The sequence below is a fragment of the Abrus precatorius genome, unplaced genomic scaffold (assembly GCF_003935025.1).
Source record: "Abrus precatorius isolate BTA unplaced genomic scaffold, Abrus_2018 Scaffold11, whole genome shotgun sequence".
NCBI lineage: Eukaryota > Viridiplantae > Streptophyta > Magnoliopsida > Fabales > Fabaceae > Abrus > Abrus precatorius.
The window spans coordinates 24,773,607-24,787,140 of record NW_020874303.1 but is presented as its reverse complement, the minus strand read 5'-3'; the positions used below and the strand labels follow the sequence as shown (position 1 = coordinate 24,787,140).

General features: G+C 28.9%; 1 protein-coding gene across 1 annotated transcript; it reads left to right on the top strand.

The window, feature by feature from the left end:
* The first annotated feature begins 10,358 nt into the window (after positions 1 to 10,358).
* Positions 10,359 to 12,635, top strand: LOC113854642 (ethylene-responsive transcription factor ERF053). Its single transcript, XM_027485777.1, has one exon. It carries the CDS (start codon positions 10,834 to 10,836, stop codon positions 12,088 to 12,090), a length of 1,257 nt encoding a protein of 418 aa, XP_027341578.1. The 5' UTR covers positions 10,359 to 10,833; the 3' UTR covers positions 12,091 to 12,635.
* The last annotated feature ends 899 nt before the right edge of the window (positions 12,636 to 13,534 follow it).

The window sequence follows — 13,534 nt, the reverse complement described above, 5'->3', positions numbered from 1 at the left end:
ATTCATAATCAACTCTATGAACTCGGTATTACATGGACTGAGAACATAAACTGATGCTCTATTGACCTAAAAATAGTGATGCTCTGGAATGATGAAGTTTTTTTTGGTACCAAAATAAAAACGAAAATAAAAAAAAAATAGTTATTTTCGCTTCATGAAGCTTCTATTTAGTTTTGGGGGTTATAGTAATATTGAATGTGTCTACATGGAAGCTTAAAACAATCTTTATTGTATATAAATAAATTAAGAAAAAAACCTTGTATTGATTAACTAGCCAAGAATTCTACTACATATATAATGTTGCAGATGATATTTGAAAGAGCGGTGGGTATCCTGTCAAAATTAATACATTTTCCCTTATCAAATATGACAGGAATGTGTTTTTCAACACATCTTTTTTATTTTTATGTCAACATTGTTAACATATCAAAGCCTGCCAAAGACAACGCCTTGAAATGTTGTCCAAAACAATACAAAGACGTTTTTTTTGGGTCAATGACGTTGAACTTAGGCCAGCCCATTTAAAGCCATATACTTATTCGGCCTTTAAGCAAAAATGGACTTACAGAGGCCTTGCTTTAGACCAAAATAAGAGGCCTTGCTTGTAGTTTCTAACTATCCTGGGCGGCCCAGGTAATAGACAGTTCCAAAACTATAAGCAATATAAAATTCACGAGGGGTGATAATTTAATTATTAAGTATAATTATTAATGTTTTAGTTTTAATGTTAATATGATTATTAAATTTTGAACATATAAAAAATTCTTACACATTATTTTAATAACTATATAATGTCTCGATATTTTTAATTTAAAAAATATTTCTATCTCTATATAAAAATGTGTATAACTATCAATTTTTTTATTTTTAAAAATCAATAAAAATATTATATGTTTAAAAGATAAATTTATAGAAATTAAAAAATTAAAATTATTTTAAGTACAACAAAATAATTATGTGTTGATATTTTAAAATAGCGTTGAGTTTTAGAAAGAAAAAACGAAGAAGACAATATATATATATATATATATATATATATATATATATAAATTGAAAGAGTTACATATTACTTGTGAAAGTAAATAAAAATTAAAACTTTAAATTTATGTTAATTTATCATTTTAAAAAATATTAAATTAAAAATATTTATTCAAAGAAGTATTGTCTCTTTCTTTTTTTTTCTTTCAAAAATAAACTTTCAAAGATAAAACTCTATTTTATTATTATCTTGATAATGTTTTTACATGTTTAAATTTTAATACTTATATCTATCTCTTTATAATGTATATATTCAAATATGCAAGTTGTCACATTGTCATATGGGGGGGTTTAATTGGTATTACCACCAAATTCACACAGTATGCTAGGGTTTTAATTATAGAATGTCCAAAGCCTCTGGCTTCACTTGCATTTAAAGTGAGACTATTAATATTTTATATATTTATGTGCTTTCTTATCAATTGTCAACTATCTTAGTTTTATAATCCTATTAACAATCAATGGTTATGAATAATACATACATACACACATATATATATATATATATATATATATATATATATATATTGTAATCAATATACTCAATTTAGACATGAGTCAAGACAAGAATACAAAATTAAAAGGTTTATTAATTTAATAATTAATTAAAAATCAATAACTAAAGTTTGATCACTCAACAATCTTTAAAATATTTCATTTTTAAGAGTTTTTTTTTCTTAATCGACAATTTTAAAATACTGATTAATAAAACCCTATTTTTAAACACTTAAATTTAATTCTAAATATTTAGGTTAACAAATCTCCACAGTAAAATTCATAAGGAAGATACAGAATAACTCAAACAGAAGCTAAGGAAGTGTTATAATTGCACAAAATATTAATGAAATACCAAAGTTAAAATCCTTGTAATTAGTGGACCACCATTAGAGGATGTCTAATTATGAGTGCCAATATATATATACATGCCACGAGGGTGGAAAGCAATTCATATTAGAACCATTATACCTACCTAAATGGGCCAGAAATGATTATTATGACATTGCTTTACTATACGCGCACGGACGCATCATCCAATAAGAGTGATATTGATAAACACAACTTTCCAAAATTATAATCCTGTAATATTTTGTTCTTCGACGATAACTATGTCTTCTTTGTGCCAATGGAAGTTCAGCACCTCACTATGGCCAAGTTTGTGTGTAATCAGAATAGCTAATTTATTATGTGACTCCCTTGACAACCTCCCCCCATGTTGGAGCTGCATATTGGTCAAGATGGGATAATCTTTTCTTTAGCAAAGTCTTAACTCCATCTTCGCAGAGAACAGTGGTGCTCCAAAATGGCCCAGTTTCTATGTGTTCTTTTTTTTTTTGGTCTGAGAGTACTTGCCACTTAATTTATATATTATCAGTTTAGATGAAGAATTTTAAAACTTTTAAAAATATGAAATAAATAATAAGAGCTTAGAGTCAAAGTCAAGAATAAGAAGAATTATAAATGATTATTATAAAAAGTTAAGTGTACCAATAGAGATTGATTCGAGTAACAAGTGGTTCAATATCGCTTAATTAAACTCTTAGATTCAAATTTTTATGTATGTAAAGAATTTTCAGTTATAAATTCACTCATTACATCTAAGTGCACAACTCAGATTGAATCTAAATAAAATTGGATAGAAAACAAATAAAAAAAAAGAAAGAGTTAAGTATAATAATTAAATAAATAATCAAATGGACAAATATCCTTGTACAAATAATAATATAACAATAACAAAGCAAAAAAGAAATAAGCCGAAATGTGGTAGATGGATAGTGTTAAATATTTGTGATAAATTAATGTATAATTGTACTTTGATTACATAATATAATCAATTAAGGTAAACATATTCTTCTTGTACACGGAAAGTCTTATTTATATTTTCAATATGCGCCATGTTTGAAGCACTTCCAATCCATAAACGAGTTGACTTGAACATAATTTACTTTGTATTCTATGGCCACTAAGGGCGATGACTTTCCCTTAGATTGAAATGCTAGAACAAGTAGGATGTGACCTCCAATATCTTAATCAAAGTCTACTCTGCTGTTTTTTCTTCCAGCTACGCTTATGAGGAAAGTCATACTGCACATTATGCTTGCCAAGTAACTTCGGTACCATTCAGTGATACTAACTAACGCCAAAAGGATTGGTAATATAAACAGGAGAATAAAATGGATGGTAAATAAAAATTATGATTAAGTGTATTTAAAATAATGATTACTTAGGTCTCAAGTTTTGTTAATGTATCCAAAATAAAGAAGTTAGCTATGTGATCCAAAATCAAATACTAGACCGACTACGATCAAATTACCTTACTACCATTATTACTTTTGAATCTGCTGTAAAAAGGAACATTTTTAGAGCAAACCACTGATCATGATCATAAATCTTATGTCAATTACAAATTACTTGTTACCTTAAATAGGCTACTACTAAGAATCATCTTGAATTTAATTATAATCCTGTTATATAAATGCTTTTCACTATTTAACAATTTTGACATTCTTGACACATTGTTAATATTATTGAACATATCATGCATGTCATACAAACGTTAAACCTATTTTTATATTTAAATAATTAGAGTACAGTTAACCATCACTGTTAAATTACTTAATAATATTAAAAAAATTGTTAGTAATACATTCTTTATTATTTATTAAAAACAAAAAAACGAAAAAATAATTAATTTAAAAATGAGAAATAATAAGATTTATATAATTTTATAATTTTAATAAATTTTAATCAATAATAAATAATGTGTTATAAAAAATATTGTTAACGTTTATCGTATTAAAAACATGTTTAAACATGTGTTCATTTGCATTGAACGGACATTCAGCCAATAAACATTACTCTGTACAACAAGGGCATTACGTTACGTGCTTTTAATAATTAGAAATGTGCAACTAAATATATACTAATTTGAAATAATGCATTAATAATATAATTAACAGTTATAAAAATTTTATAATTGATTACTTAAAAATTAATTTAAATTATTCTTTCACATTAAATTTTATATTAAAATTGAGCATATATACAAATCGTTTAGACATGTCAAAGTGCCTAGATTTCATTCTGCAACATATTCATCTTACGTGTCCTAATATCAAAATTCCAGAGAAGAGAAGTAGGTGAATTGCACTGTGTTGTCCGGTCAAAGAAAATGACCACAAAAAAGGCCATTCCTTGCTTGAACGGCACAAAAAAGATGGAAAACGCATCTCTGATGTTTCCACATAGATATTTACATGAACCCACAATTTAGGAATTGGAGCCACGTGTTAATTGAACCAATATAAGTTTTGCTGCTGCTCTTATATACGAACCTTGATGTTGATATTTCTCGAACATTTCTTTCTTAGTTGACTGGAACATTTTATTGCAACCTCTGTTACCGGCAGTTCTCTTGTTGAGTTTTTTCCTTAACTTCTACGAAATCTGAAAACCCTAGTAATTATATATGTGATGGAACTTGTATGTATGTTATGTAATTAAATACATAGTAAATAATATAACATAAGCTTTCAGACAAAGTTAAATCTACATCACATAAAATTGCAGCTGATAAAAAAAATGTAACCATCCATCTAATAATGTATTTGCTTGCAAAGTGGGATACCTCAATAATTATAAGTGTGAATGAAATTTACACTTAGAAATGTAAGCGTTTGTAGTTTGTTTCAAATTGAGTTAGGTGGGATAATCACGCTACCTCATTATCAAAGTCGTTTTTTGATACTGATAAACGATCTGTCAACAAAATGGTAACCCAGAATGTAAGTTCAAATCTCTCAACTCTTGTGAGAAAGTTAAAAACTCTTGTGCTCCTGCGGTTGTTGAACAGAAATTAGTATCATAAATAATTTAAAATAGATCAAACTTGTAAAAATATTTGCAAAGATATTTTTTGGTGTTAAAATTTTACACAACCTTGTAAAATAAAATTTGTAGGTTTATTTCTCTCGTATTTAATAACCATGAAGGAAAATAAGATATAAATTCACATAATATGATTAAGCAAAAATTCACTATGATTGGGGAACCATTCACAACATACAATGATTATAGTTGAAAAATAATTGATAAATTAATAAAGTTTATCATAGTTGGTGAATAAGTGTATCGTTTAAGCAAATGACAGAAGTTCGACTTCTTAATTAGGTATATGATTTTTTTAATTTTTTGCTAAAAGCGACAAAATATACCTCGAAATTATTAATCCTTGATTGTTGGCTGAAGTATATCTTTGGTTTACACAAAAAAGAAGAAGATAATTATGGATTTAATTTTAAATTATTATATATTTTTTTCAAAGATCAAATATTAAATTAAAATAATATTAAAAAAGAAACTTTAATAAAATAAGCAGTATAATTTTAAAGAAGGTATTAAATGGGTTTTTTTATTAAAATACCAAGAATAAAAATAAAAATGAATAATAAAACAAAACTTCACTTGCTAACATATAAAAATATTACAAACTTATAAAATACATTTACTTGTATACCAAATATTTTTACTTTAATAAAAAATCTATAAACTAACCAAATAAGTTATAAAGAAAATAAAATACCTTATAAAATCCACTTCATTTAGAATTACCAAAAAGTTCTGGCATTGATATTTTGTGGAAATGGTTGGCAAACGTTATACATGTATATGACTTTGACCGAAAACGACAGTAATATTATTATATTAGGAGAACAAAATGATGGAAGTTTATAATGGACCACCGACACGTGCCGATTTTCACCGACCTGTATGAAAAAACAAGGTTATGGTATTGACTTTGTATCGACAAGATATCTAAGAGTGGTTTTAATGTTTGAATCCATGGCATTGTTCCACCGAAAGTGAAAGTGAGGGGGCAATACGTGGATCCTATGCCTGACACTAACTTGCACTGTTTCGCTCTGTTTTTCCCTTAACCACATGCAACGCTACTCTCTCCACAAAATTGACCTACGCTTTCAAGAATGAATCAGATTGACCATTTCAAATCAGCACCTCCCTTTTATTGAATTCTTTTTGACATTTATTTATACATGTGGAGTTATTGCCAAACCCAAGAAAAGTTTCTTCATGTTTTGGGATTTGGGTTTTTTCTTGTTTAGGAATTTTAATTTTTTGCATTTCCAAAATCTTAATTTGGAGATTTTTTTGGTGATAAGATGGTAAATTTGAATTTTGTTCACTTGCCTTGTCATATGTAACATATTGTATTGTTTTTTGTGTCAGCATTATTTTGAAATCAATGAATATACTTAAGGAATATTTATTACATTACATTAATTATGTTCTAATTATTAAATGAATTTTTATATAATAAACATTTCTTTTTTGGTAAATAAATCCTGCTAAATAATGAACGCCGAAGACACAATCTTCAATTATATCCATAAAGTTGCACTGCTAAAAAGTTACGAATTTAAAATAGAAACTTGACATGGTTGTCTAAAATTGTTAATTTAAGAATTTTGAATAGTATTGCATTTTAATAAGTTAACGTACGGGAAGATTAACCCAAAATAATAAACAAAGTCAATTATTGTAAATGAGATGGGAATTGCCCATTAAAGAGTCGAATTTGTACTTGTTATTGGAGATTGCTTCTTCTATTTTTCTTTTTCCTCTCTAATAACGATACGTGTTTATGAAATGTTTTTTTATTGACCGCAAGAGGGTGAAAAGATTATGTATTCTACAACATTGGCTAGTTAGAAATTGTTTGTTGTAACATTTCATTATTAAAATATAACTTTCTTAACATTAAAATTTAGAATTTTAAATATTTCCAAGTTATATTTTTTATTTAAAAACATTGATTACATTTTTATATAACAAATACTTACATTTTTAATAATATCTGCACGTTTAAAATCAAATCTAAAAATTGTTAATATTTTTTTTAAAAATAAAATTACTTCACTACTAGAAACACACAAAATATTAATAATTTCATAAATAATAAATAAAAAAATAAATTCTTTTAAATTTTTTTGAATAAATCCGTTTATCTGTAAAATTTGCCTATAAACAACCCATTATTTGATGTGTAATATTACAGACTAAAATTACAAACAAGAATTTTTGTTTATAATTTGAAATTAAAGTGAGAAATTTTGAGCAAAAACTACAAATAAAAAAATTCATTTGTAATTTAATTATAACTTTTCATATAACTTGTTACAAGAAATTTTTTTCAATTATAACTACATTGAATGTATTTACAGACGGATAAATCTATCTGAAATTGAACGTGTAAAATATTACATTTCATTAAAATAGTTATAAACAGAAAAATTTATCTGTAATTTACAAAAACATATCAAAATTACGTTTTTTTCTTCCTCACTTTCCATATTTTCTTGTCTCTTTCTCATCTCTCTCTATTATCTTTAGTTATTTGACCATTGCAAGTTTGTTGGAGCATTCATTTAAAAAATAATTTCCATTATTGTGTATTTGGTACAATACTCTAACTTTTAATCAATTTAATTTTTTAATTTTTTATGTAGAATAGAAACTTATAATTTTTTAAAAGAGTTATAAGATTAGAGATTGTATGAGTGGGAATGGGCGTAGAGGTCCTTTTTCGAACTTAATTATTGTGAGATTTTTTGTGTTTGTGAAAATTATAGAATGTGTATGTTGTAAAATTACAATGGAATGCGCTTTAGAATGATTGTAATGTGTATGTTTATAATTTATTTATTAATATATTTTTATATAATATATTGATTATGCATGAAAGAAATATATTTTTTTTTATTTTACCTTGAAAAATATAATAAAAGTTGGAGGGTCATAATAAAAACTAAATCAATGAGTTAAATTGAAATTGATGAAGTAGATGATAAATATATATATCAAATTGATGACTTAATATCTTTACGTCTAGCTGTAGTCTCCCAACGTTATCTTTTTCTTTGAATGAACTTGAAATAATTGACCCTTCTACTCAAGTTTTAAGAAATAATGAAAGGGATAATATGACTGAAGATAAAAGGTAAGAATTTTTTAATGACATTTCATCTGATATTGATGATGGTAGTCTTGAACTATCAAGGTAAGTGAGGTAAATTAAGAACATTAACAAATATTTTATTTCAATGATTAACTATTTTGAGTATTCACTAATATTAATAATGTTTTATTATAATAATGATTTTTTACTAAACATATATTATGTTTTATTTAGATATGATAGGTAAATGTAAGAATGATGTTTTTCTAGTCGTGGTAGACCTCCCAAGCTATGGAACAAGAGTAGTTTATCATAATGCTTAACCTTACCGATGCAACATTCCTCTTCCTTCTTTACTTATGATATTGTTTCTATCGACGAAGATCATAGTGCTTACTCATGATAGATATTGTTAATATATTTTTGATATTATTTCATTAGCTGTTTATTTCTTTAATTGTAATGATATTTTAATTTAATATTTTTTAAATTTTAAACTATAATTTTATAATTTTCTTTATGTTTATAAATTGTGATAATAAAAAATAATAATAAATAATTATATAAGTAAATAAAAAAATAAATGTTACAAATAGATTATAAATATATAAATTTGTCCGTAATTTATATAAATTTTTAATAGATGAATTTAAAAATTTATTTGTATTTATTTATTGGCAAAAAAATGATAGATGACTTTATCCTGTCTACAATTTTTATATTTTTTGTAGTGCCTATTGAAATTAATTATTACACAATTTTTCACACCATTGAATTGAAATTTATTATGGAGTACTTAAAAATGAAATCAAAATATTATGATAACATTAATTTTAAAATATTAAACATAATTAAAATATATATTTGAATTAATTTCAATCATAAAATTTATATTAAAACGTGTCATGGTGAGAGAAAATTACTTGTCTAACAAGTTGCTTCTATAAGATGCATACCCTTAAGCTAATTTAACTTTTAAAGGTTTAACTTTGCATATACTTGTTTTTCATATTTAGTAATACAATTTTTAATTTTCTACCGTTTTTTTCTTTTTCATTTTTATTTTATACTTCTCAATTTTCATTCACGAGAATAAAGAAGATGTTTACTTTAAAGATTTTGTTTTACAATAGAAAACTAACTCTATGCTTTCTAACTGACCGTTGTTCAACATAAGTGCTACCTCACAAGCTTCAATGAGTACAATAAAACTTTGTGGTCGATAATTTTGATAAAAGGCTCAACATAAACTGGAAACATTTCAAGGACATTCCGACCTAATAAAAAGTAATCAAAACCTTTATCCGACCCTTCGAGAACCATAAAGATACAAATCACGAAAGCAGGGGCAAGCAAATATCGTGTTCTATGAAATTCTATCCCCGTATCCACAGAATGTATATAATACCATAAACAGTGTAAAAAAAAAAACTTTTGTTAGGGTTGTGAGCGTGGTGGAAGGAAAGATGGAGCAACACGTCTCATGCAACGTACTAACCATTTCATTAACCAATGTTCATAAATATTTTGGAATTGATTCGATTTAATTGGTCGTTGTGGTTATGTTTATAAACTCTCAACCAATCTCTAGGTATCCTTATTACTCTTCTTAAGCCTCTCGATAACGATGGGAAGATTAACAAATTGATAATATGCTAATGTATTCTTTACTATTTTTTATTTCTTAGAAGTATTGCTGTATTTACTTTGAAAAAACTAATGACAAGCACTTGTGCTAAGGGCCCTATCAATTAATTTAATAGAAATTGGTTAAGAGTAGTTAATTATTGTATCATTGATATTAGGAGCAAGCCATGTATAGTTCAGACGAAAATTCTGTTGCTATTGCTAGTGTCATCTAAATGTCGTCTTTAGCTTAAATTGAAAATAGCATAAATATAATTTATTTAAAAGTTTAAATTAAATATCTTCCACCAAAAATATCTACTACCCCTTTTATCCATATATTTTTTCTTTATGCTATGAATGCATTCACCACCCCACATTAATTAGCTGCAATTCACCACAAGGCCTGCGCAGTCACTAAGAAGGCATTGGAGAAGGAAATGAAAAATATCTTGGCAATGATGATGCTACCAATCCGCGTTCAACACATCATGAGTACGGACAACAAAACAGTTACACTGTTTGCCTTCTTATGACCATCTCACATTGGAGCTCTGTTGTTGCTACATGTGGAAAGCTAAACAAATCTCAAAGTGAGTGACCAAAGGTGGTTGGTTGAGCATGAAAGAAAGGAGATTGGTGTTGAAGCAAAGACAGAAGCGCGTGGGTCCCAATGGAGCAAACCAATGAGAGAACTTCTCCATATGTTGTCTAAGTCTTTGCTTCACAAGAAAAAGTTGGATTTAAACACCTTTTAGCCTCTCATATAAACCTCTCTCCCAACACCCTTTTGTTCCTCACAAGTCACAACCCACACAATCTCCCCTGCTTTCACCACCTGAGTTTCCGAGTTCACAAATTGGTAACAAAAATAAATCATCGAAAACCCATTGAGCTCTGATTCCCGCTCGCTCTCTCTTCCTTGAATCTGTTCTTTCTACACACGAAATTGAAGATGGGTAGCTCCAAAGGGAAGAACTTTGGCATCCGATTCTGTTTCTGATTTGATCGGATCAGCTAGGTGGAAAAGAACCCAGGTTCCAAAAATTAGGTCTTTCTTTTATTCTTTGACCAAATCTGAAACTTGGATCACCCTGATTCGAATCTTCCTACTTTGACTCATACCCATCTCGATTCTGTGCATAAACACCCCAAAAAAAACATTGCTTGAGAGAGCGAGCGGAGTGTTACTATTGATGCTCATGGATGCAACTAAGAACAGTGGAAATTTCACAAAGGAAGTGGACGATGAAACTCACAAGGTTACTGAAAGCCAAGATTGGGAGATTGCAAAGGGAAAGGGTATGGATTCAAGTTCTCAGAGGCGTCAATGGAAGCCAGTTTTTGATGACGTTTCCATCTCACATAACAGGCCTCTCAAGAAAATCCGTAGCCCTGATCGCCAAACCACAAACCAATCTTCTCCTTCTTCTTCATCATCATCTTCTTCTATGTCCTTTCAACCTTCTCCCCTCTTTGCTCCTCCTTCTACTCCTTCACCCTCTTCAAGAATCGTGTTCCCTTTTGCCTTCGACGCTTCCCAACACCCCATGCAATTCCCACACCAATTTGGAACCACAAATTCACCTTTACTTCGTCCACCCTTTCAAAACCAACAACAACAAATGATATCCTTTCAAAACCAACAACAACAGCATAACCTGGCATATCCACCAATCTTAGCTCGAGATTCCACCCTTTTACATCATCATCAACAACAACAGCATCACCAGCAACTTCTTCGGTATTGGAGTGACGCACTGAATCTAAGTCCAAGAGGAATGATAAACAGGTTGGGGCCAGATGGAAGGCCACTATATAGGCCTCCAACACAACCCATAAACACAACCAAACTCTATAGAGGAGTGAGACAGCGCCATTGGGGAAAATGGGTAGCTGAAATTCGTCTCCCTCGAAACAGAACGCGTCTTTGGTTAGGCACATTCGACACTGCAGAAGATGCTGCCATGGCCTATGATCGCGAAGCCTTCAAGTTAAGAGGAGAAAATGCAAGGCTCAATTTCCCTGAACTCTTCCTTAACAAAGAGAAAGAAAAAGAACCTTCTTCACCAGTTCCAACACCTTCTGAACAAGCACCAACAACAGAAGAGTCCAATGAGAATGACTCCGCAATTGGGTCTAGTGATGCCACTGTAAGCGATGAGGTTCATGCAGTTGCTGCAGGTTCTGAAGGAGGTGAAGGGGTTTCACAGTCACAAGAACTGGTTTGGGGAGAAATGTCTGCATGGTTCAATGCAATTCCTGCTGCTTGGGGTCCTGGTAGTCCTGTGTGGGATGATTTGGACACTACTAATAACCTTCTTTTGCAGTCTCAGATTCCCTTTTCTAATCCCAATCAACAACAATTAAATGATGCTGCTGATGCTAGTGATGCTCAGAGACAAGAACATAACACTGGACCAGGTTTTAACCTATGGAAGGACCAGGATTAATGATGTTTTTTCTTCTTAAAACATCAAGAGGAAAAGGATCTTTTTCCCCCTTTTTCTTCTCTCTACTTTAGGAATTCCTACCTTGCTTCTTTCCCTTCCTGGTTGCACCTTCAAATCCCAACTTTCTTTAGTTTTCACTGGTTGCAGATATTTTCACCACACAGCCAGTGAATATTGGATAGCAGTAGAAACTTTCTGTTCTGTTCCTTTTGACATTGCTTTCTTTTTTCTTTTTTTTTTCACTTAACTCTTTTGTTGTTTTAATTTGATGTAGTGAAGGTAACTTAGCATGACCAGGGAAGAAGGAGACGGTTTTGTGATTTCCTTCTCGGTTGGTCCATCCATTATGAGCTATGTTTTTCAGCTCCAAGGATGGATTTACATTATTATTATTACTTCATTTGTAGTTTCTACCACTGTTATGTTATGTATCCTTTCTAGTTTATACAGTTGTTAAAATTAAATATCCAACAATTTGCATTATCACAGAGGATACTGTATGTGTCGTTGTAATTATCATATTGCTTTGATTAAGTTCCACCTTTCGCCTTCCTTTGGTTTTGTTTTGTCCAATTAGCATGCTTTAGTTTGGATATACGTAATTTTATGGCCGACTAAAACATAAAAAAAGGGAAATGTTCAAATATCAAAGTATATATATTTTGCTACCACTATATGCCCTCAGTATCAGAGAACTTCTAATATTCAAAGCACATAATGCTGACCCACAGGAATCTATAAACCAAGGTCACCACCGTCTTTGGGAAACACTAGGAATTTCTAGTTCCAATACGTTTGACCCCGCAATGATTTTTTAGTAAGCTCCCTAAAATAAATAATTTAAATTTTAAGTTTAAATTAATTATAATTTTCTAATCATATTTTAGCTTAAATTTATATTTTTAAGTCTGAATTAAGAAAAAAAAATTGTATCATAATTTTTAATAAAAAATTATTTAATAATCTTTCAGTTAGCATCTCTAAGAGACTAATTAATAGAATTATTTGATCTAATATTAACCTTGTCCCCAACTATCTCGTGCATATTTCATTTTTAAAAAGAATGAAAACGTCAATCTCGCTCATCATTGAGCATGCGCGCATATACAACTAATCTTTAGGTATTTTCTTTTTGTTTATTATACTTGTTTGTGGCCATCACCAACAATAATTAAGTACTATAGTATTTTAAAAGAAATTATTATATGTACAATTAGTAACCTGTCATTAAAAAAATACATATTACTACATGTCGCATGAACTTTTACTGTTAGTAAAAAATTATTGATAAAATCTAATTGAGATGACATACAATGTCTTCTTATATTATAAGAAAAGACTTTTTTATAATAAAAAATAAATTATAAACAAATTAAACTAATAATATTACGTTACATTTGAAGGGTATTAGGTACTCCTCAAACGTGAGAGAGCACAGCACCAC